The sequence below is a fragment of the Nerophis ophidion genome, linkage group LG14 (assembly GCF_033978795.1).
Source record: "Nerophis ophidion isolate RoL-2023_Sa linkage group LG14, RoL_Noph_v1.0, whole genome shotgun sequence".
NCBI classification, from domain to species: domain Eukaryota; kingdom Metazoa; phylum Chordata; class Actinopteri; order Syngnathiformes; family Syngnathidae; genus Nerophis; species Nerophis ophidion.
In genome coordinates, this window is record NC_084624.1 from 17293142 (window position 1) to 17319678 (window position 26537).

Here is a 26537-nt window from a genome sequence, read left to right on the forward strand (position 1 = left end):
CATAACTACTTTCTAATTACACATTACTAAAACGTGCACACAGCGACTGGGTTTTGGTGACAGAATGAAGACAACTGCTTATGTCAACGTGACTCAGCCAGTCCAGGCCTGAAGACATTGTGTTAGGTTTATAATAAATCCAATGTCCCTTCTTCCAATAGGAGGGTTGTGAGGCAATTCCCCACCGAGCGACTGTTTATGCCCAGTTAGTGGAGTCGCCGCTTTTATGGAGCTGGGCTCAGTTGCAACCAGTAGAGGTGGAGGGTACCCGCTTGTGTCCACCGCCTGCTGTGGGCCAATGCAGCGGCACGCATTCCGTGTGTGACATCCAGCTAAGCCAGGTGTCACCTCACAGCTTCACCCCATTGGGTCCACTATGCACCATGTTCAGGTAAAAAGCACTATTTTCTTCTTGCACCAAACATGTCAGTTGTTTCTTACGCTGTCATTTTTTTCAGTGTGGATTTTAGTAAGCCAGTCAGCAGTGCCCTCCAATCCTATACCTCTCAGTTTGTGGCCCAGACAAGCGGTCAGGCTCAAGTTGTTCTCTCCTGGTGGGACCTGGACATGGATCCCAGTGGAACAATTGTGTGCACCATGGCCCCCAGCTGGACATATCCACAAGCAAAGATGGCTCCCGTAAGTAAACAAAGCCAGTAAAAGGATTGTCTGTTACATTGTCAGTGTCTGTTTATGACTGTGACTCTGTGTGTTAGTGGCGAGACCACTGGATGCAGAGTGTGTATTTCCTGCCAGGAGAAAGCAAAGTGACTGAAGGACAGGAACTGAGGCTGACTGTCTGCCACGATGACTACAGTCTGTGGTACAGACTCCAGTCCCCCAGGTACGTTACCATACATCAGGTTAAGGCTGGGTGATATGGCCTTTTTTTAATATCTCAATATTTGTTGGCCATTTCACGATACACGATATATGTCTCGATATTTTGCCTTAGCATTGAATTAACACTTGGTACATATAATCACAGCAGTATGATGATTCTATGTGTCTACATTAAAACATTCTTGTTCATACTGCATTAATATATGCTACTTTTAAATGTTCATGCAGAGAGGGAAATCACAACTAAGTCAACTGTATTTATTAAACATTTATTAAGTTATTAACATTCATGTCATTTCAAAACAGAAAGCGCACGATTGTCAGAGACATTATAAAACAAGCTATTAGTGCACTTTTGTGCATGATGACATATCAAAACAACACTAAATTAAAGCACACTTTTTGTACAGAACGCCACTACAATAGCTTAAAACAAATAAAGTGCACTTTTGTGCATGATGTCACACAAGATATTTCAATAAGTGTCAAATAAAAATGAGCTGCATAATAGGAAATCAAATAGTGTTTGTCTTTGGCTCTGTGGTAAGTTACTGCGGACATTATCTCCTTTTGTTGTTGACTATTTTTTTCATACGGTGTTGATCTGGAAATGTTTGCCATGGCATTTTGATGGTGTGGGCGTGTGGCACCGAATAGAGATGTTGACATGCGGAGTAAGCACTCTTCATTCTCTAGCAGGTGACTTTTCAAATGATGCTACAAATTAGCTGTAATGCTACTTTTTGGTAGCGACGCTTTTGCCGCATACTTGACAAATTGCAGTTGTCTGTTCGACATATTCCCACTAAAAAGCCAAACCACCGCCAGACGATGGACCCCTTGCTGTTTTTCTTGGGAATTAATTCTTCCTTCATTTGTTACCAGATTTGCACCGTCTTCCTCTCGTATTACCACTAGCTTCACAGCTAACTTTACCCATGCTGCTACCTCTCTGCTCCGCAAGGGCGTATACGTATGTGATGTACTGTATTTAAGAGCGTGCGCTTGCTGTCTGTGAGAAGAGGAGACAAGAAAGAGTGGGAAACGCATGCAGTGTAATGCCTGCAGCTAAAAGCAACTGCGTGAGAACGTATACTCAAATATCACGATATAGTCATTTTCGATATCGCACTGAGACAAACTCGCGATATATCGAGTATATCGATATATCGGCCAGCCCTACATCAGGTACCCAATTCTTCATATTCTTTTAAAAGTACCAACCAAATTCCGTCTCTACTACCGATAACTGATTCACCTAAAATCAAATAGTACCACATTTTGTACCTTTGTTGCATGTGACGTCATGTCTGGTTGCAGACTCAAAAACTTGGTGGGTAAACTGGTGTATTCGTAGCGGACTGCCTCAAGGTCAGTGGTTCCCAAAATTTTTCATGCGCTTTCCCTTTAGCAAATGAAAATAGCCACGACCCAAATATATGCTGTTTTTGTATACAGTAAATACCAAGACTTTAATCTGACAATAACATGATTTGCAGTATTATGTGTATTTTTCGATTTGTTTTGATATCTGAATGACAGCATCTATTTGTCAACCAAGATCTCCGCTCTTAACGTTTTAAAAGTCATACACATTATTAGACAAAGTTTATAGTAATGTTATTGGTCATTTATAACATTTCTGCTTTTGTTCTTTTTTTTTTACATTTTTCCTGAGGTTTTTTGTTTGATTTTAAATTTAAAATAAGGGGCCAATACAACTACAAGCTACAAGCTTCGGGATTAAATGGCCCCTGCACCACATTTTGTGTGTTTGTTGACAGCTTAGTTAGCATAGCAGTGGAGAAAACTTAACATAGGATGGGTAAGTAAAAGTTCAACAATTTGTGTGTTAAATGTAGGTGAATAAACACAACGTCTATTCTGGTTCACAACTTTTAATCCACTGCTGCACAGAGGAAAAAACGGAAACACTCGCTCCTGGTTCACAAATTTCAATGCACTGCTGCACAGAGAAAAACTGGAAACACTCACTCTCCCCTTCCCTTCCCGCCCATAAACACTGCACATGCGTTTACCCAATATCCCGCCCATAAACACTGCGCATGCGTTAACCCAGTACATGGTGAAACATGTTGACATGTGTCTCCTGAACGATCAATTTAATGCACGGCTGAAAGCAGTGGATGGAGACATATAAAGTGTTTAGTACCCAGCTGTGCAACCATCAAGGAGGGAAGCGTTTGTAAACATGGCGGTGAAAGTGAATGGAATTATAATGTAAAAGTCAACAATCCGTGATAAGTCCGTGTCAAAAAATGCTGAAATGCCACAATTAAAGGAGATCACTATGAGGTGTTTAGTATTGAAAACATACTATTGCATACAGTAACACCAGAAGTGGGTAGAGTAGCCAGAAATTGTACTCAAGTAAGAGTACTGTTACTTTAGAGATGTATTACTCAAGTAAAAGTAAGGAGTAGTCACCCAAATATTTACTTGAGTAAAAGTAAAAAGTATGTTGTGAAAAAACTACTCCAGTACTGAGTAACTGATGAGTAACCCGTTCGTTTAATGATGACGGCAACAAGTAATGCACAAAAACATAAAAATAGCAATGAACAAATTCAGAGCCAGGATTATCTCTTAAGCAGCTAAACCAATAATACATATTAAATGATATATACTGTATTTGGTTTTACACTGTTTTGAAAAAAAAATGTGAAAATGAATTTTACCTTTGCAACCTCGTTATGCCTACTCAGTGGCCTAGTGGTTAGAGTGTCCGCCCTGAGATCGGTAGCTCGTGAGTTCAAACCCCGGCCGAGTCATACCAAAGACTATAAAAATGGGACCCACTACCTCCCTGCTTGGCACTCAGCAATAAGGGTTGGAATTCTCCCGTCCAAAGGCAAAACCCAGTAACTCAATTTTGGTCAAAACTGAGCTGATAAGTTTTGGAGTTCCTAGGTGATACGCTTTACATTAGTGCATGCGATATTGTAATTTGTTCCGTAAGTAAGCTGTTACGCGCATGGCAGGACCTAGCAACTACCACATAACCGCGTAGATACAACAGAAAAACGTAGTATCTCAAGGGACCAGTCGAAGCTTCTTTGTCAGTCGCCTTATTGTCTTTAATGAGACATTTGCACGAATTGGGGCCGACGGTCAACCTGATTATGTGATATTACGGCACGAGGGGATATTTGGAAGATTGGCCCAGGATGTTGCAAGCACTTTCATTAAATGTATTGTTCTAGATTCTTCCCCTTGCATACTCTTTTGGGCAGATAACTGTGGAGGTCAAAATAAAAACTGGACGCTATACACGGCTCTTGCCCGATGTGCAAACGCAGAATGGGGCCCACCCGAGATTGTGATAAAATATCTGCAGAAAGTTCATAAGAGCAGAGTCAATCCATGGCTCAATTGGCAAGAAAATGAAAGCTCAAGAAAACATCTGTATGTTTGATGACTTTGTAGATCTTTGTAAGACAGCATGAAGATAGATTGGTTTTCCTTTGTTTTCTCAAAATCAGCTAGAAGTGAGTTACTAGGTTTTGCATTTGAACGGGAGAATTGGGGGTTAAATCACCAAAAATGATTCCCGGGCGGGGCACCGCTGCTGCCCACTGCTGCCCACCGCTGCCAGGGGGTGGTCAAGAGTGATGGGTCAAATGCAGAGAATAATTTCGCCACACCTAGTGTGTGTGTGACAATCATTGGTACTTTAACTTTAACTTAACTTAATACTATTGGCTAAGTTTTATATTCATAAATGTAAGTTTCTCAATAACCGACCTGTTTTTTTGTGCCTTTAAAACAGATTTAGAACTTTACATTAAAACACTCTACCTCTAACAACCAAAAAGCTGTGTGAAAACGATAATGCTGTGTTCCAAATTTAAGTTATTTACTGAGATTGAGTGAGCCTATGGCTATGCACTTTGTTTATGTTATATATATATATTTTTTGCATTCTATTTTAGTTACTTTGAATTTACAACCCCCTGGCGCTGTTTTGTACGGTTTTTATACTGTTTTGTACTGCTTTTGTACTTTGATTATTATTTTCAACTGTTTGTAAATGTTGAAATTTATAATTAAAGGTTTATAAAAAAATAAATAGTGTGCAGTTAGTCATGTGACCGCCTGGCTCTGTTTGATTGGTGAAACGGAGTCAAACGTCACCAGTGACTGCATTTGATTGGTGAAACGTATGCATGCGATGGATCCTACTTTGAATGTCTGTCTGACAACCAAAACAAACAAAGCGTGCATTAACAGATGGATAAAAATCAGTAGCGAGTAGCGAGCTGACTGTAGATAAATGGAGCGGAGTAAAAGTAGCGTTTCTTCTCTATAAATATATTTAAGTAAAAGTAAAGGTATCTTGCATTAAAACTACTCTTAGAAGTACAATTCATCCCTCAAGTTACTCAAGTAGATGTAACGGAGTAAATGTAGCGCGTTACTACCCACCTCTGGTAAGCACACACTAATTTATATGTGGTGTACTCGGCAGTAAAACTATAAAAAAAAAAACTTAATTTTCTTATATTATTTATATTATTTGTTCCAATAATTTCAGGTCAGCTTCTCATGCTTAATCTTTTCTCCAAGTTTATACAGCAACTGACAATAAAAGCGGTTGCCCTGTTTAGTGTTTACGCTCATCTTATTGTGGGGTAAGGAATGCAATGGAGATTTGCGAATGTCATCTTGTCATGCCTAAATAAAAACTAATCCTTGTTTATTAGCAATGTGTTTGAAAAAAAAAATCACAAAACATCAGGTAAAATGTATCCACACACACCAGATACAAAATGAGCTTAGCGCATTTGAATGTTAGCCACATTATTCACATCCAAATTCTGTTTGAGGCTCGTGCCCTTCATGCCTTTATTTTTAACCGTTCTTTGCACTGAACTCACTATGTGCAGGTTTTTAATGTTGTGTTAATAAACTTGTAGTGTTGTCAAACTATATTCTTATTAATCCGAATAATCACACTTCATGGTTGATTCATCATGATTGTTCACAGTAAATTACTTGCATGATTGAAATTAACTTACAAACCAATATATTGACACATGCATTTTTATTTTCAGAATGTCACAAAGGAAAAAAAAGTTTCATTTGAATACACGTCATTTATTTGCTCAAAACTTGCTCAGAGTTTAAGTACCATCAGGGTTTATTTTGGGGTGACATTACCCAGTGATCACTCCAGTCCGTCTTTTCACTGACTTATGCAATGACTTGATCACTGATCGTATAACGACACACCTTTCAGTTAGAGTTAAGGTAAAGGAGCATGTACAGTCAAAATAAATTGTGTGATTAATCTGTGTTTGTGTATACATGATTCATGTGATAATGTTTGGTGATTAATCATACTGTATGTGTTAATAGCCATATTAATTAGACTGTAGTTATGTTGCTGCTTAGTTATAATAAAGTTAATAATACAACACATGTTGACCTAAACAGACAATTTTTGACTCTCACGTTTTATGTTGACACAAGTGGTTTGCCAACTTAAGTGGTCACTGTTTTGGTAATAATGAGAATGCCGTGGACCAGGACTTGATGAATTGGTCTACATTGTCGACATAAACCAGACTTTAATGTGCTTTGTTGTAGGGCTGGGCGATATACTCGATATATCGCGGGTTTGTCTCTGTGCGATATAGAAAATGACTATATTGTGATATTCGGTTATATGTTCTCACGCAGTTGCTTTTAGATGCTGGCATTACACTATAGGCTCTTCCCACTCTTTGTTGTCTCTCCTTCTCACAGACAGCAAGCGCACCTTCTTACATACGTCACATACATATACGCCCCTGGAGAGGTAGCATCATGGGTTACGTTAGCTATGATGCTAACGGAGCCGTGCTAGTGGTCATACGGGAGAAAGGTGCGAATCTGGTAACAAATGAAGGAAGAACTAATTCCTAAGAAAACAGCAGGGGGTTCATCATCTGGCGGTGGTTTGGCTTCAAGTGGGAATATGTCAAAAAGACAACCGTACAATGGGGCAAAAAAGTATTTATTCAGCCACTGATTGTGCAAGTTCTCCCACTTAAAATGATGACAGAGGTCTGTAATTTTCATCATAGGTACACTTCAACTGTGAGAGACAGAATGTGAAAAAAAAATCCAGGAATTCACATTGTAGGAATTTTAAAGAATTTATTTGTAAATTGTGGTGGAAAATAAGTATTTGGTCAACCATTCAAAGTTCTCACTGATGGAAGGAGGTTTTGGCTCAAAATCTCACGATACATGGCCCCATTCATTCTTTCCTTAACACGGATCAATCGTCCTGTCCCCTTAGCAGAAAAACAGCCCCAAAGCATGATGTTTCCACCCCCATGCTTAACAGTAGGTAAGGTGTTCTTGGGATGCAACTCAGTATTCTTCTTCCTCCAAACACGACGAGTTGAGTTCATACCAAAAAGTTCTATTTTGGTTTCATCTGACCACATGACATTCTCCCAATCCTCTGCTGTATCATCCATGTATCCATTTTGGTATAAACTCAACTCGTGTTTGGAAGAAGAAGAATACCGAGTTGCATCCCAAGAACACCATATCTACTGTGAAGCATGGGGGTGGAAACATCATCTTTTGGGGCTGTTTTTCTGCTAAGGGGACAGGACGATTGATCCGTGTTAAGGAAAGAATGAATGGGGCCATGTATCGTGAGATTTTGAGCCAAAACCTCCTTCCATCAGTGAGAACTTTGAATGGACTGCACTGCTAATATGTAGCATCATTTGAAAAGTCACCTGTTAGAGAATGAAAAGTGCTTACTCTGCATTTCAACATCTCACGACCACACCATCAAAATGCCAAGGCAAACATTTCCAGTTCAACACCGTATGAAAAAAATTGTCAACAACATTTCCTATTATGCAGCACATTTTTATTTGACACTTATTGAAATATCTTGTGTGACATCACCACAGTGTATATGTTTTTTTTACTTTTTATCCATCCATCCATCCATTTACTACCGCTTATTCCCTTTCGGGGTCGCGGGGGGCGCTGGCGCCTATCTCAGCTACAATCGGGCGGAAGGCGGGGTACACCCTGGACAAGTCGCCACCTCATCGCAGGGCCAACACAGATAGACAGACAACATTCACACTCACATTCACACACTAGGGCCAATTTAGTGTTGCCAATCAACCTATCCCTCATAGCTGTATATAGAAGTGGCTGGTTGTATCTGCTGCTTTAATGTCTTTCATGTCCTTTGTGGTCTTTGATGTTTGATGTTTCCCTATTACACACATCAATCAATCAATGTTTACTTATATAGCCCTAAATCACTAGTGTCTCAAAGGGCTGCACAAACCACCACGACATCCTCGGTAGGCCCACATAAGGGCAAGGAAAACTCACACCCAGTGGGACATCGGTGACAATAATGACCCAGTGGGACGTCGGTGACAATAATGACTATGAGAACCTTAGAGAGGAGGAAAGCAATGGATGTCGAGCGGGTCTAACATGATACTGTGAAAGTTCAATCCATAATGGATCCAACACAGTCGCGAGAGTCCAGTCCAAAGCGGATCCAACACAGCAGCGAGAGTCCCGTTCACAGCGGAGCCAGCAGGAAACCATCCCAAGCGGAGGCGGATAAGCAGCGCAGAGATGTCCCCAGCCGATACACAGGCAAGCAGTACATGGCCACCGGATCGGACCGGACCCCCTCCACAGGGGAGAGTGGGACATAGAAGAAAAAGAAAAGAAAAGAAACAGCAGATCAACTGGTCTAAAAAGGGAGTCTATTTAAAGGCTAGAGTATACAAATGAGTTTTAAGGTGAGACTTAAATGCTTCTACTGAGGTGGCATCTCGAACTGTTACCGGGAGGGCATTCCAGAGTACTGGAGCCCGAACGGAAAACGCCCTATAGCCCGCAGACTTTTTTTGGGCTTTGGGAATCACTAACAAGCCGGAGTCCTTTGAACGCAGATTTCTTGCCGGGACATATGGTACAATACAATCGGCAAGATAGGATGGAGCTAGACCGTGTAGTATTTTATACGTAAGTAGTAAAACCTTAAAGTCACATCTTAAGTGCACAGGAAGCCAGTGCAGGTGAGCCAGTACAGGCGTAATGTGATCAGACTTTCTTGTTCTTGTCAAAAGTCTAGCAGCCGCATTTTGTACCAACTGTAATCTTTTAATGCTAGACATGGGGAGACCCGAAAATAATACGTTACAGTAATCGAGGCGAGACGTAACAAACGCATGGATAATGATCTCAGCGTCTTTAGTGGACAGAATGGAGCGAATTTTAGCGATATTACGGAGATGAAAGAAGGCCGTTTTAGTAACGCTTTTAATGTGTGCCTCAAAGGAGAGAGTTGGGTCGAAGATAATACCCAGATTCTTTACCGTGTCGCCTTGTTTAATTGTTTGGTTGTCAAATGTTAGAGTTGTATTATTAAATAGAGTTCGATGTCTAGCAGGACCGATAATCAGCATTTCCGTTTTTTTGGCATTAAGTTGCAAAAAGTTAGCGGACATCCATTGTTTAATTTCATTAAGACACGCCTCCAGCTGACTACAATCCGGCGTGTTGGTCAGCTTTAGGGGCATGTAGAGTTGGGTGTCATCAGCATAACAGTGAAAGCTAACACCGTATTTGCGTATAATGTCACCTAGCGGCAGCATGTAGATGCTGAAGAGTGCAGGGCCAAGGACCGAACCCTGGGGAACTCCACACGTTACCTTAACGTAGTCCGAGGTCACATTGTTATGGGAGACACACTGCATCCTATCAGTAAGATAAGAGTTAAACCAAGACAGGGCTAAGTCTGACATACCAATTCGTGTTTTGATACGTTCTAATAAAATATTATGATCGACGGTATCGAAAGCAGCGCTAAGATCGAGGAGCAGCAACATAGATGACGCATCAGAATCCATCGTTAGCAATAGATCATTAGTCATTTTTGCGAGGGCTTTCTCCGTGGAGTGATTTGCCCTGAAACCGGATTGAAAGGTTTCACATAGATTGTTAGACGCTAAGTGTTCATTTAACTGCTCCGCAACAATTTTTTCAAGGATTTTTGAAATAAAGGGAAGGTGAGACACCGGTCGGTAGTTTACCATGAGGTCAGGATCGAGGTTAGGTCTTTTAAGAAGAGGATGAATAACCGCTTTTTTGAATGCTAGGGGAACACTGCCCGAGGAGAGTGATAAGTTTATAATATTTAGCACTGATGGACCTAATAATACAAAGAGCTCCTTGATCAGTTTCCCAGGAAGAGGGTCAAGTAAGCATGTTGTCTGTTTTATTCCATTTACACGTTGTAACAATTCCTCTAATGTTATTTCCTCAAAACGAGAGAAACTATTTTGGAGGGCAGTATCCGCCGTATATACCATCGTATCAGTGTTAATAGAACCCCGTTGTAGCTGGGACGCATTGTCTTTAATCTCCTTTCTAATGACTTCAATTTTCTTACTAAAGAATTGCATAAAGTCATCAGCTGAGTGGGTTGAGCTACTGGAAGGGGTCCCTTGTTGGGTTAGCGATGCTACCGTACTAAACAAAAATTTAGGATCGTTTTTATTACGGTGGATGAGATTTGAGTAATATTTAGCTTTAGCTAAGGTAAGCATGCGTTTATAAGTTATCAAACCATCACTCCATGCTTGATGGTGCACCTCAAGTTTAGTCGTGCGCCATTTGCGTTCCAGATTTCTACATAATAATTTCTGAGCTCTAGTTTCTTCTGTAAACCACGGGGTGCGCTTTTTTGGAGCCTTTTTTAACTTTAGCGGTGCTATGTTATCAATGGTTTCGCGCAGGGTGTCGTTAAAGTTGTTAGTGAGGTTATCAATAGAGCCCACATACTTTGGGAATGGTGCCATAACCGAGGGCAGTAGGTCAGCAAGAGTTGTCGTTGTGGCCGTATTAATGTTGCGGCTGCTATAGCAGTTATTATTATTATTAGTTTGACGAACATGCGTCTGAACCTCGAATTTTATAAGGTAATGATCGGACAATACTTTAGTATACGGGAGTATCGTAACTTTGGAGACGGTGATACCCCTGACAAGCACTAGGTCTATCGTATTACCGTTGCGATGCGTGGGTTCATTTATTATTTGTGTGAGACCACAGCTATCAATTACAGTCTGGAGCGCTACGCACGGTGGGTCCGATGGGGTATTCATATGGATATTAAAGTCCCCCATTATGATTATATTATCGGCGTGTGTCACTAGATAAGCAACAAACTCTGAGAATTCATTGATAAAGTCCGAATAGGGCCCTGGGGGGCGGTAGATAACAGCCAGCTGTAGAGGCAGCGGTGTGACAGACTTCATAGTAAGCACCTCAAACGATTTATATTTATTATTTATGTTAGGACTAAGGTTAAAGTTTTCGTTGTATATTAGTGCGACCCCCCCCACCCCTTTTAAGCGGACGGGCAATATGCGCATGTGTAAAGTTAGGAGGACATGCCTCATTTAGCGCAAAAAAGTCGTTTGGTTTAAGCCAGGTTTCGCTGAGACCGATGACGTTAAGATTGTTGTCTCTGATAATATCATTAACTAATAACGTTTTGGGAGACAATGATCTTATGTTTAAAAAACCTATATTATAGGTAGTGGGCTGTTTTAGGGAGTTTTTGATCAAATTATCCGTAGTAGCAATATTAATAATGTTGTGTTTATTATGCCCAGCGCATTTAGTATAGTTACGACCATATCTAGGAATTGATACGACAGGAATTTTCCGATTGTTTGTTTGTTGCTTTGATAAACTGCACGCATCATGGTTAGCCACCTCAGTAACGGGGATTTTCCGATTGTTTGTTTGTTGCTTTGATAAACTGCACGCATCATAGTTAGCCACCTCAGTAAAACACATGTCCAACTCTGAAACACTCAAAGCAGAAAAAACGTGTTCTAATTTAACTGACTCCTTACCTAGACCAGTGGTCTCGCATTTTCCATTTAAATCTGGCTGCAGGATGGAGGGAAGTGGTGTTCTGTGGGGATTAGCCTTCTGCTTTGTTTTTAGCCCCGCTCGACATCCGCGTTTCCGATCACACCGCTGGCGTCTGCTCCGTAGACGGCCCCCGCTGCTACTATACTCCCCTGCTTCACAGGCCGCTGGATGTAGCCGCCGACGTATTCCCATGCTAGTTAGCATGTTTAGCACGCACGCGTCTATCAGTCCAAAACGGCCCGATATGTCCACATCCAGAAGTGTCTGGCGGTCGTACGTGATCACGGAGTGACCACGATGTGAGCCAGCCATAAAGTCTGTGGAATTGTCCGGTATTTCTGCCAAATGTTTCATCTTTAGCAGGAGCTCCGCGAGGACGCAGCCCGTCCGGGCGCCGCCATCTTAGAATTTAAGCACAATGTAAGAGGGATGTGTACTATGGCTATGAGTTGTTGTTGTTTTTTCCCTTTGCCTCAGTCTGGACCCCCTCTCCAGGACCCAAGCTTAGACCGATTTTTTTATTTTATTTTAATCTTACATTTTTTTCTCCCATTCCCCCCACTTGTTTACCTGTATCTCACCTTTTTTTGTAAGGGGCGCTGGAAGCTGGCAGACCCGTCAGCGATCCAGTTCTGTCTCCCTGTAACGTTTGTCTGATCTAGAATGGGATTGTGCTGAAAATTTAAATTTTCCTGAAGGAACAAATAAAGTACTATCTAATCATGCACAAAAGTGCATTTTATTTGTTTTAAACTATTGTAGTGGCGTTCTGGACAAAAAGTGTGCTTTAATTTAGTGTTGTTTTGATATGTCATCTTAGTGACATCATGCACAAAAGTGCACTAATAGCTTGTTTTAAAATATCTCTGACAATCTTGCACTTTCTCTTTTGAAATGACATGAATGTTTGTGCCACTGCTTAATAACTGTTTGATAAATACAGTTTTTGTCAATTGACTTAGTTGTGATTTCCCTCTCTGCATGAAAGTTTAAAATGAGCATATATTAATGCAGTATGAACAAGAATGTTTAATGTAGACACATAGAATCATCATACTGGTGTGATTATATGCATCAAGTGTTCATTCAAGGCTAAGGCAAAATAGTGCGATATATATGGTGTATCGCGATATGGCCTAAAAATATTGCGATATTAAAAAAGGCCATATCACCCAGCCCTACTTTGTTGCATTTTTTAATGTAAATTTTGGGTTTATTCTGAATAATTTACATTTATGAAGCCCTGAAAGGTGATTGGTTATAAACAGATGTCATAATTTCTGCATATTGTTTTTCTCAGCCAACCGCATCCTCAGGGCGACCTGCTTCTCTCGCGGCCGTGTTGTGTATGTCAGGCCCACCTGGTTTGGACTCGACCACGGTTTGGTGAACTTAACGACAAAGTTCGCACAGAGAGCTACGTCAGCGCACTGCGGAGTGTAAGAATTAAACTGGACTGATCATATCGGCTACAACTGCTTTGACTGCTGTGCTGCTTGCAGGTTCTGAAGGAGGACAGTGTTTGTCTCGGAGTGAGTGACGCAAGTCTTCTTCCCGTGTTTGCACATGTGCTAGGAGCCAAGAAGGTACACTGGTGTGATCATGTTTCCCTTCGTGTTTACACAGTCAGCTCATTATCAATCCTTGATTGACACAATCTCCTCTTTTCGGTTCAAATCGTCTCAGGTCTTCAGTTTGGAAAACTCAAGAATGTCCAAACAGGTTATTGAGCAGGTAAACACCGGACACTGGGTCCAACAATTATTTGACCCCATGTTCATGTTGTACATTTAAACCCTTATAATTTTTGGTGGGTTCACTTAACAGAACAAAAACATTAAGTAAAATGTATATTATACTTATTTTATTCCTATTGTAGCGGTCCGCTCCCTGTACGATCAGTGCCAGAGCTTGGTCCGCATTGCTGGCAGTAAGTCGGACACGTTTCCAGTGAGGGTTGGACTCCGCCAAGGCTGTCCTTTGTCACCGATTCTGTTCATAACTTTTATGGACAGAATTTCTAGGCGCAGTCAAAGTGTTGAGGGGTTCCGGTTTGGTGGCCGCGGGATTAGGTCTCTGCTTTTTGCAGATGACGTGGTCCTGATGGCTTCATCTGGCCGGGATCTTCAGCTCTCACTGGATCGGTTCGCAGCCGAGTGTGAAGCGACCGGAATGAGAATCAGCACCTCCAAGTCCGAGTCCATGGTTCTCGCCTGGAAAAGGGTGGAGTGCCATCTCCGGGTTGGGGAGCAGATCCTGCCCCAAGTGGAGGAGTTCAAGTACCTAGGAGTCTTGTTCACAAGTGGGGGAAGAGTGGATCGTGAGATCGACAGGCGGATCGGTGCGGCGTCTTCAGTAATGCGGACGTTGTATTGATCCGTTGTGGTGAAGAAGGAGCTGAGCCGGAAGGCAAAGCTCTCAATTTACCGGTCAATCTACGTTCTCATCCTCACCTATGGTCATGAGCTTTGGGTCATGACCGAAAGGATAAGATCATGGGTACAAGCGGCGGAAATGAGTTTCTTCCGCCGTGTGGCGGGGCTCTCCCTTAGAGATAGGGTGAGAAGCTCTGTCATCCGGGAGGAACTCAAAGTAAAGCCGTTGCTCCTCCACATCGAGAGGAGCCAGATGAGGTGGCTCGGGCATCTGGTCAGGATGCCACCCGAACGCCTCCCTAGGGAGTTGTTTAGGGCACGTCCAACCGGTAGGAGGCCACGGGGAAGACCCAGGACACGTTGGGAAGACTATGTCTCCCGGCTGGCCTGGGAATGCCTCGGGATCCCCTGGGAAGAGCTAGACAAAGTGGCTGGGGAGAGGGAAGTCTGGGCTTCCCTGCTTAGCTGCTGCCACCGTGACCCGACCTCGGATAAGCGGAAGATGATGGATGGATGGATGGTATATTATACAGAATTTGTATACCTGCGAACTGAGCTACAAAAGCTAGCATGATCACGTTAGCATGCAAACAGTAGACATGCTTCAAATACCAAAATGTATGACTCTTAGGCATGTGAATGCAAAATTTGCTAGAAATGCTTGCAATGCTAACAGTTATAAAGTGTCAAGTACCAAAATGTAATATTCTGAGGTGTATACCTGTAAAATGAGCTAGAAATGTTAGCATGCTAATGTTAGAGTGCTAACAGTTATAATGTCTCAAGGACCAAAAACTTTGACTGAGGTGTCTGTCTATACATCCATTTGCTACTGCTTGTCCCTCTCGGGGAGCCTATTTTAGCTGCACTTGAGCAGAGTCAACACAGATAGACAAGAATTCACACACCAGGGCATACCTGCAAAATTAGTGACAATGCTAACGTTAGCATATGAATAAGTGTAATGGAAAAGGGAAAATTCCAGGGATTCTTCAGACATAAAATATACATTGCCCGAATGTTCTAAATAAGTAATGAGTTTTGATGATGGAATGGTTGAACTCAGTAGAAAAATGTGAAAACTGCAGTCGAAAGAAAAAATAATTGGTATTGAAAACTGGGATTTCCGAGAAAAAGCGACATTTTTGGAACTTTCAAAACTGTTGGTAGTGGTTTGAATTGATTAAAAAAGTTGGTCATTTAGAAAATTGTCCATTCATTTCAAATCCAAAAGTTTGTCCCGGAAAATGTGGAATTCATATGTGCACGTGGCACCAGGACACCCTAGGCCGCAGTTCCATGATCGACTTTGTAGTTGTGTCATCGGAGTTGCGGCCTCATGTTTTGGACACTCGGGTAAAGAGAGGGGCAGAGTTTTCTACCGATCACCACCTGGTGGTGAGTTGGCTGCGATGGTGGAGGATGATGCCGGACAAACCTGGCAGACCCAAACACATTGTGAAGGTCTGCTGGGAACGCCTAGCAGAGTCTCCTCTCAGAGAGAGTTTCAATTCCCACCTCCGGAAGAACTTTGAACATGTCACGAGGGAAGTGCTGGACATTGAGTCAAGAGTGGACCATGTTCCGCACCTCTATTGTCCAGGCGGCTGATTTGACTTGTTGCCGCAAGGTGGTTGGTGCCTGTCGTGGCGGTAATCCCAGAGCCTGTTGGTGGACACCGACGGTGGGGGATGCCGTCAAGCTGAAGAAAGAGTCCTATCGGGTTCTTTTGGCTCGTGGGACTCCGGAGGCAGCGGACAGATACCGACAAGCCAAGCGGTGTGCGGCTTCACGGTTGCGGAGGCAAAAACTTGGACATGGGAGATGTTCGGAGAAGCCATGGAAAACGTCTTCCGGAGGTCTTCAAAGCGATTCTGGACTACCATCCGCCGCCTCAGGAAGGGTAAGCAGTGCACTTTCAACACCGTGTATGGTGCGGATGGTGTTTTGCTGACTTCGACTGCGGATGTTGTGGATCGGTGGAGGGAATACTTCAAAGACCTCCTCAATCCCACCAACACATCTTCCTATGAGGAAGCGGTGCTTGGGGAATCTGTGGTGGGCCCTTGTATTTCTGGGGCTGAGGTTGCTGAGGTAGTTAAAAAGCTTCTCGGTGGCAAGGCCCCGGGGGTGGATGAGAACCGCCCGGAGTTCCTTGAGGCTCTGGATGCTGTGGGGCTGTCTTGGTTGACAAGACTGCAGCATCGCGTGGACATCGAGGCTGGGTTGGTGGTTCCTCTCTTTAAGAAGGGGAACCCGAGGGTGTGTTCCAACTACTGTGGGATCCCACTCCTCAGCCTTCCCGGTAAGGTCTATTCAGGTGTACTGGAGAGGAGGCTATGCCAGATTGTCAAACCTCAATTCAGGAGGAACAGTGTGGTTTTCGTCCTGGTCGCAGAACTGTGGACCAGATCTATACTCTCGGGAGGGTCCTTAAGGGTGCATGGGAGTTTGCCCAACCAGTCTACATGTGCTTTGTGGACTTGGAGAAGGCATTCGACCGTGTCCCTCGGGAAGTCCTGTGGGCAGTGCTTAAAGAGTATGGGGTAACGGACTGTCTGATTGTGGCGGTCCGCTCCCTGTACGATCAGTGGCAGAGCCTGGTCCGCATTGCCGGCAGTATGTAAGTCGGAGACGTTTCCAGTGAGGGTTGTACTCCGCCAAGGCTGCCCTTTGTCACCGATTCTGTTCATAACTTTTATGGACATAATTCCTAGTTGCAGTCAAGGCGTTTAGGTCTCTGCTTTTTGCAGATGATGTGGTCCTGATGGCTTCATCTGGCCAGAATCTTCAGCTCTCACCGGATTGGTTCGCAGCCAAGTGTGAAGCGACTGGGATGACAATCAGCACCTCCAAGTCCGAGTCCATGATTTTCGCCCGGAAAAGGGTGGAGTGTCATCTCTGTGTTGGGGAGGAGATCCTGCCCCAAGTGGAGGAGTTGAAGTACCTCGGAGTCTTGTGCACGAGTGAGAGAAGAGTGGATCTTGATATCCACAAGCTGATTGGTGCGGCGTCTTCAGTAATGCGGACGCTGTATCGATCCGTTGTGGTGAAAAAAGATCTGAGCCGGAAGGCAAAGCTCTCAATTTACCGGTCGATCTACGTTCCCATCCTCACCTATGGTCATAAGCTTTGGGGTATGACCGAAAGAATAAGATCACGGGTACAAGCGGCCGAAATGAGTTTCCTCCGCTGGGTGGCGGGGCTCTCTCTTAGAGATAGGGTGAGAAGCTCTGTCATTAGGGAGGAGCTCAAAGTAAAGCCGCTGTTCCTCCACATCGAAAGGAGCCAGATGAGGTGGTTCGGGCATCTGGTCAGGATGCCACCCGAACGCCTCCCTAGGGAGGTGTTTCGGGCACGTCCGACCAGTAGGAGGCCACAGGGAAGACCCAGGACACGTTGGGAAGACTGTCTCCCATCTGGCCTGGGAACGCCTCGCGATTCTCCGGGAAGAGCTAGACAAAGTGGCTGGGGAGAGGAAAATCCGGGCTTCCCGGCTTTGGCTGCTGCCCCCGTGACCCGACTTTGGATAAGCGGAAGAAGATGGATGGATGGACAATATCGGAATATCGGATGTCGGCAAAAAAGCCATTATCGGACATCTCTATTATAAAGTGAATACTTCAAAACTCTAACCTTAAGACAGACATAATTTTAAAGAGAAGTGTTTTTGGCGACAACTCATGGTCAGAATAATTCATGAAGATTAGCTCTTGACACAGTAATTTAACCGATGTGAACACTTTTGTTACGGGATACTTTCTAATACACTTCTGCCTTGAAGACTTTATATGTGTAAGTAATATGCAACTATAATTATTTATGGTTTGTTGCTACTCGATCAGCATCGAAAGACACAATTGGTGCACGCATGCGCGGACACATCACTTCCGTAAACTTGTTTTATGGCAGTTATTTTCGTTCACGCCGTCACTGTTAACATGGTTCTCTATTTTGTAATCTTTTTTCGAATTATATATATTACATAAAAGATTACATACAAAACAAAACACATGTTGCTTAAGAATACAGTATTTGTTATGAAACTGTACAGAAACATAAACAATGTGCTTAGCAGCCTTATATGGGAAATAAAACAATCTTTTTTCAACTACTTTATTTAAATAACTTTTTTTTTTTTAATCAAAGTATATCAAACACAATTTTAACGATGGTAGTACTATTGTGTCATTATTTGCAATGACATGAAATGTTGCAATAATACTCTGATGTTGTTGGGTTTTTTTTCAATATACCCCTTGCTCATTTATATATTATTGTTCCCTTTTAACCCTAAGTAAGCATTTTTTATACACAACATTTATTAAACATTCTAATATCACATAACATGATGTTGCATGGCTCCATCGAAAAAAAAAATTGTAAGTCCAGGAAGTTCCTGTTCTCAATTTGTACACTATTCACATCAATGTGTTCTAAATATCTAAATACATCAGTTCTTCTCATAAGTAGTCAAATCAGAAATTTTTCACTTAATGAGATAGATTATATCTTATTTTCAATGAATTCATGACGTTTATCATAATTCTTCTTTTTTGCTGTGACCTTTGTAAATGTACTTTATATAAATGATTTGACTAAAATACAAGATAACACCAACCTTGTGTGCTTATCAGAGGGCATTTAGATGTTAACTGGCCGTCCAGCATTGCAGAAATAAACACGCTCCAGGTCTGCTTGTATTGAAGATTATAGGGATATAGCCGATATTAATATCATATTGGGACACCCTTAACAGTTAAATTGAGTTTGTGACCTCTGCTCTAGATAGTCAAATGTGATTGTCTACTCAATCAAAGGACCTCACTAAACTATCCAATATTTGCAGTGTTTAGTGTTTAATCCTTTTTAAGCCGGAAGAGTCATAAATGAGATTGAGTTATTTGTGGGGATCACCATTACCTGTGCTTTCGCTAGTATCCATGCTAGCATACAAGAACATTTTTGATGGTCGACTGTGTGAAATCCAACAAATCGGATTTGACAATGAAAATCTTTAGTGAAAACCCTAATTAATATTTTTTTGTTTCGGGTTCAAACATTTCCAACTCTATAAAATCTGACAACATGATAGGGTAAAACTTTAAGCATATGGAATCATGACCTTTGACATTGATGTATTTGCAATAGATTTTTGGACAGAAGTTTGTTTGATTTTCCTTGTCATTGAATCTGCAGGTGCTGGAATCCAATTCATTGAAAGGAGGAGTTGAGCTGCTGGAGATCAGACCTGAGCAGCTGAACAGTAACGATTTAGGAGGAGAACAGGTACCTTTTATCCAACATTCTGTGTCACTGAAAAGTTAGTTTTCAGTCGTTAAGTAACCCACTATTTAGGATCTTTTTATCTATGCAGCATTTCATAACAGGTTAGCTAGGGCGTGAAGGCTTCTTCAAAGTTAGGCAGATTTACCATTATTTAAGCTTAAAAACGTGTAAAAAAAAAATTCAAAACAGTTTACTTCTTTATTTATTTAGAGAGCCAATTTTGAAATTTAATTTACGGGACCCCCAAAATAAACAGTTTTCCACCGAACCGGATGCACTTGCAAAATTTGGGGAGCTTTCGTGTATGTTAAAGGTCTCAAAAATGCATTTAAATGGACGAAATAATAATAATAATAAACATTGCAATCTTTTATAGGGTCATTGCTATGCTGTGTATTGCACATGCGGTGTAAAATTATGGATGAGTCATTCGCTTTCCACTCAGTCCCTATTGTAATAGTGGGGTGTCAAACTCTTTTCATTGACAGCCCCATAGGAGTTATGGCTGCCCTCAGATGTTTGTAACTGTGAATAATGTATGAATACAAATGTATGAAGATTTGCATGTCTATCTGTGTCGGCCCTGTGATGAGGTGGCGACTTGTCCAGGGTGTACGCCGCCTTCTGAGATAGGCTCCAGCACCTCCCGCGACCCCAAAAGGGAAAAGCGTTACAAAATGGATGGATGGATCATGATATTACACAATTACTTGTCATGTTTCGGCATGGGGTAGTCAGCGTGACCTCAGAATGCGGAGACATGACGACGTGCAAGTAAGAATTTTAGTTCATCCCTAAAAAACACGTAGAGCATATAATATCATGTCCCACTGGGTGTGAGTTTTTCTTGCCCTTATGTGGGCCTACCGAGGATGTCGTGGTGGTTTGTGCAGCCCTTTGAGACACTTGTGATTTAGGGCTATATAAGTAAACATTGATTGATTGATTGATTGATGATGCCCTTTGCAAGGCATGGCATATGAGCAAAGCCCATGTGAAACAAACATTAACACCAACATCAACCAAGAAACCGTGAACAATTACCAATTCAACCCTCAATAAGCAGTGAGGCTGGCTTATAAAGCCATCTGATTAGTAATCAGTGGCAGGTGAGTGTCCTTAACACTATTTAGAGGCAGGTGTGCCTCATCAGCGCTCCTCACAACAAGTGACAACAAAAGGAGGAAAGGAGCATTAGAAAAAACAACACTAAACGCAGTAAAAAAATACAAACAAATTCAATCTGTCAGTAGCAATCTTGACATTACTGATGTATTTGATTTTGAATTTATTTTTGCTTGCACTTTAAAAATCTGCATATTTTATGGTAAAAAAAACAACTTGCAACTCAGTTACCAGAATCTAACTGTAAAATGTACAAAGGTTTTTTAATTTCTGTAAGATGGGATACAAGCTCAGCAAAAAGAATTGACGGTAGGCAGGAAGTCGAGAGGCATTTATTGTCATCAAAAGTCAAATGTCATGACATGTAAAATCACACACTTCCAGCTTCAAAATAAAAGCACTGTGGACACATGGTCCAACTACACAAACCAAAAATAAAAAATGGCTTACATTACAATCGTGCTTTGATTGTCAAAGATGTTTTGTAATGTAAACTTTGATATTTCTACATAAGTAAATGTGAGTATGCGGTTGAGGAATATCCCGGAAGGCTGAAATATTGCGTGTATTCTTTTATAACATGTTCTGGTTGATAGTCCTCAATTACAGAATGTTTAGCAAGCTGTATATTACAAGTTATTAATAAATAGATAAGGTTAAAACATTGTCATGCACTGATATGAATGTCAATAACTTGTTCAACACTTTATGTACAGAATATCAGAAGCAAGTATTCAGGTAGAAATATCAACGATTGCATTGCCAAACATCTTTAACAATCAAATCATGACTGTAACAAACCACATGTTGTGTCATTAATGCACAAAACTGGTGCCTAAACAGCGAAAGTGTTGCTCCTCTTTTCAGAATGCAAGTGCTCCTACATCAAGAACACAAATTCTGTCGATGGTACAACAACACACTGCAGGTCTTTTTTTTTTGTCATTAAAAGTGTGTTTATTTCTATTTGGTTTGGTGTTAAACTGTTTAAAAAGGCATAATGTTTAATAAACATTTTATTAAAGAGATCAAATCGTACAGTCATAGCTTTGAAAACTAGAAAATTATCTGTCTATGGTACACTTATTAATGATGAAAAATTGTATCTACCTGTGATTAATCGCGATTACTTGTGTTAACTATGAACAAAATGCCATTCTTGCGCTTAAATATTAGATGTAATATTAAATATCATATCAAAAGTATAATGTATGCAATAGAGCAACGCGGATAGGCAATTATATCATCCGCAACCGCATCACCAAAGTCGTCATCCACCCGCCGTCCACCCGAACCAACATTTTACCAGAACCGCAACCGCCCGCCACCCGCCCGTTGAAATACATCAGAGGTCGACCACCTTTACCACTCAAAGAGCTATTTAAATCCATTTCACAGAGTAAAGAAGACAATGGAAGCCACTAACGTTATCGCGAATATCCAATGGTGTTCATCCTGATGACAAGAATAAGGGCCTGCTGTGAAACCATTGCTTTTGACACCTTCAACAACATGTTCAAACCGATTGTTAGTCCAGTAACATGTTGTATGCAGCTTCCGCAATCTCACGTGCAAGATTGAAAGGCATACTGGGTGATACAGAGTACACTGATGGTTGTGATATAAACAGTTTTAACACTTAGTAATATGCGCCACGCTGTGAAGCCACACCAAACAAGAATGACAAACACATTTCGGGAGAAGATCCTCACAGTAACACAACATAAACGCAACACAACAAATACCCAGAATCCTTTGCATCCGTCCTTGCAATCCTTTGCATCCCCGCCCACCTTACCGACGCACGGGGTGGGGGTGTGGCGGGGTTTGCTGCTAGCGGGGTGTATAAAATAGTCAGGAAGTGTAATGGATGCAAAGGATTCTGGGTATTTGTTGTGTTGCGTTTATGTTGTGTTACTGGGAGGATGTTCTCCCGAAATGTGTTTGTCATTCTTGTTTGGTGTGGCTTCACAGCGTGGCACATATTACTAAGAGTGTTAAAATTGTTTATATCACAACCATTAGTGTACTCTGTGTCACCCAGTATGCCGTGCAGTCGTGTGCGTGTGTCTGCGGAAGCCACACACAACATGTTGCTGGACTGCGAAGCAGATCGTACATGCTGTAGAAGGCGATAAAGCCAATGGCTTCATAGCACGCCCTAAAACTTATTAACTGGGTGACTGCCGGCAGTCATTCTAGAGAATGTTTGCCGTCTTCTGTTGTCTTCTTTGCTTTGTGACACGGGTCTCGAATGGCTCTTTGAATGGTAAAGGATACCGATCCCAGAACCATGTATATCAAATATTTCCGAATGGTTCAACCGCCACCCGCCCGAATCTAATTAAAATCTATTTTTTCGTCATGTCACCCGCCCGGACTCCGCGGATGAGACCGCAAGCCGCGCATCTCTAATATGCAATATGTCTAGTAAGTATACTGTGTATGTGTATACGAATATGATTTGATTTGTGTAAGTATAATGTATGTAATATAATGTGCATTTGTATAATGTATATAATATGATGTGTATAAATGTGCTATAAAGTGTATAATGTATTTAATGTAGGTCCCCATGCACACCAAAATAATTGACTGACAAATTCTGCAGTAGTTGAGTTTTGAATACATCAAGTTGTTCTCATGCAGATTTCAGTGCTGATGGGAGAACCGTACTTCAGCACCAGCATTCTACCTTGGCACGCGCTGTTCTTCTGGTACTGTCGAACTACCCTGGCTGCCTTCTTACGGCCTGACGCCACCATCCTGCCCTGCTCTGCCACTTTGCACATAGTGGCTGTGGAGTTTCAGGTAGGAGAAATGGCACAATTTTACACGGTTTGATAAAAGTAAACACTTTGATGGGTAGTGTAAATGTGAAAATAAAGTATATTCACCAGTGGATAAAAGTCAAACGTTCTAGTGGTAGAGAATTGATACTTTTAGCATTAAAAGTTTGTTACATTATTATTTTGTTACATGCAATTACTTATGACCTATGCTGCCCTCTGTTTGTTTGATTTGTACATTTATACTTAAGTATTTGTGATTTAAATTGTCTTGTTTTTTCATGGAAGTGTTTTACATTGAGATTTTTCCTGACCTCGTTGTATATGTGAATGTACAACCTCTAGTAAAAAAAAAAATATATATGTAATCACCATCCTTTGTAGAAAAAAAGGCAGATAAAACACATGACACAGAACTATAGTCATTTCGAATTGCAACATTTTGGCTTTGAGAAACTCCAAAACAAATCAAGGCCTCAAATCACCCTCTACATTTTCATTTCCAAAGCCAACACCTGCATCAGATTAAATGTATGTTCAGAATACTGTAGCTCAGGGGTCTCAGACACGCAGCCTGTGGGCCAATTGCGGCCCGCGGGACGTTATTTTGCGGCCCCTACCTTAATATGAAAGCTTAATGTTAGTGCGTCCCGCAAGTTTTATATGAATGGTGCTTGGTAGCGTTGTGTTATTTGGGTCCAAAATGGCTCTTTCAACGTTCTGGGTTGCCTACCCCTGTGTTAGTGGAAAAGCGGCAAATGAGTGAAAGCGACAGAGACGTTGCCATGGAGATGAGGGTTTTCTTACGTGCCTGGCTGCAGTCAAAACGCGACACCTGTTCGTCAGTAATAACAATTCCCGATAACCTGGACCAATTCAAACCGTTATTTGTTTTTTTTTATTGTTTAATTTGCATTGCCTCACACGATGAACACTACATATATTTTTTATATGACGCTGGATAACACTACGGCAGCCGTCACTTTTTTGCGCTCGCTATCCCGGTACTTTCCCGGCTATTATCCACCGACCGCCATGTTGCTGTAGGGAGAAAAAGCGGAAGGACACACATTACGGAAATAACATTATTGTCAGTGTGTCGGCTAAATACAAATATATACAGTTGTGATCAAAATTATTCAACCCCCACACAATTTTGGTGTTTTAGCAAATTGGACATTTATTCCGTATTTTGTTTATAGTCATATCAAATAAAGATGTGTGAAATAGACAAATGCAACTTAAATTGTAACACTGTATTTTACAAAATACCAAAAAGGACATTTTTCTTAATATCTCATTGACAAAATGATTCAACCCCCTAGTTACATGCATCTTTAGTACTTAGTAGAACACCCTTTGGCAGTAATGACATCCTTCAAACGTGACACATGACCGGACACAAGCTTCTTGCAACCATCTACAGGTATTTTAGCCCATTCCTCTTGGGCAAAGGCCTCCAGTTCATTCATATTATTGGGCTTGCATGCTGCAACTGCCTTCTTCAAGTCCCACCACAGGTTTTCTATAGGATTTAGGTCTGGCGACTGTGAAGGCCACTCCAGAGTCTTCCAGCCCTTCTTCTGCAACCATTATGATGTTGATTTGGAGGTATGCTTGGGATCGTTGTCCTGTTGGAAGGTCCAACGTCTCCCAAGCCTCAGCTTCGTCACTGACTTCATGACATTTGCAGCTAATATATCCTGCTAGGAAATAGAATTCATAATGCCTTGAACGCGCTGGAGATTCCCGGTACCTGAGGCAGAGAAACAGCCCCAGAGCATGATTGACCCCCCCGCCATGCTTAACAATAGGAAAGTTGTTCTTCTCTTTGTAAGCTTCATTTTTTTCTCCTCCAGTCATAACGTTGATTCATAGGCCCAAAGAGTTCCACTTTTGTCTCATCACTCCATAGAACAGTTTGCCAAAACCTTTGGGGTTTGTCCAGATGATTTTTGGCATACTGGAGTCTATTTTTTCTTGTGCCTGGTAGTCAGAAGTGGGGTGCGCCTGGGAGTTTTGTCATGGAGGCCTTCATCTCGTAGTGCGCGCCTTATTGTCTGGGACGAAACCTGCGTTCCCCCTCTGCAATGTCCTGTTGTAGTTCATCAGCTGTTACCCGGGGGTTTTTCACCACTGTATGCACACAGCATCCTCTTTCTACCACGCCCAGGTAGTGTTTCCACTGTGCCTTTAGCTTTTAACTTGCAAATTATGCTCCCAACTGTGTCTCTGGGAATGTGTAATGTCTTTGCTATTTTATTATACCCATATCCTTTCTTATGAAATTACCTCTTCCCTTGACTTCTTTGACCACTCCCTGGACTTCACCATGTTCCAAATACACCATTGACCATCTACAAGAAGCTGAGCGTCACAGTCTTTTTCAATCAGTTTAATTGTTGCTCGTTATGGTTCTACTCACATCTACAGGTGTTTTCAACACCTGATTGAAAAGACCTTATTCACATTCTGTTCTTAAGAGTTATGATCTTCAAGGAGTTGAATAATTTTGTCAATGAGATATTAAGAGAAATGACACAGTTTGGTATGTTAAAAAATATGTTGTAATTCAAGTTACATTTGACTATTTAACGCATCTTTATTTGATATGACTATAAACAAAATACGGAATAAATGTCCAACTTGCTAAAACACCAAAATTGTGTGGGGGTTGAATAATTTTGATCACAACTGTACCACAACCCCAAACATGTCTTTTTCAAAGCCTCTAATGAAGAGAAGGGATAGTGATGTGCAAAGACAATTCAAGGAAAAGTGGAAGATGCAATATTTCTTTGTTGAGTACAGGGGCACCCCGACTTGTTGAGGAGTATGCAACATTTTTTTTTAAGAACTCTTTTCTTACGGCCCAGCCTCAACTAGACTCTGCGTCCAGTGGCCCCAGGTAAATTGAGTTTGAGACCCCTGCTGTAGATAAAAAGATAAAGTGTTTTCACTTTGCTTTAGGTGGATTGGCCTGAATTATGGCTCCTCCACGGGAGATGTCAAGAGATGATTATTAAACCTCTTCAAGAAGGTAAATCATTGTGCAATGTTGCAAAATATGACCGAACCCAAAGAAAGTACCTAAAGGAAATTAGATTTAAATACGGAAAAGTTAAACCAAAGCAGTCATTAACACCTAAACGTAAACAAC

At 41.6% G+C, this 26537-nt stretch overlaps 1 protein-coding gene across 2 annotated transcripts in view; it reads left to right on the forward strand.

Moving 5' to 3' along the window:
• prmt7 (protein arginine methyltransferase 7) overlaps positions 1-26537 on the forward strand; it is a 68799-nt gene that overhangs the window by 21395 nt on the left and 20867 nt on the right. For both annotated transcript variants that reach the window (XM_061919989.1, XM_061919990.1), the window contains 8 exons: positions 162-391; positions 459-639; positions 717-844; positions 13100-13238; positions 13302-13385; positions 13486-13533; positions 19374-19463; positions 23238-23399. In XM_061919989.1, coding sequence (XP_061775973.1) covers positions 162-391; positions 459-639; positions 717-844; positions 13100-13238; positions 13302-13385; positions 13486-13533; positions 19374-19463; positions 23238-23399 — 1062 coding nt within the window. The remainder of the gene's footprint in view (positions 1-161; positions 392-458; positions 640-716; positions 845-13099; positions 13239-13301; positions 13386-13485; positions 13534-19373; positions 19464-23237; positions 23400-26537) is intronic.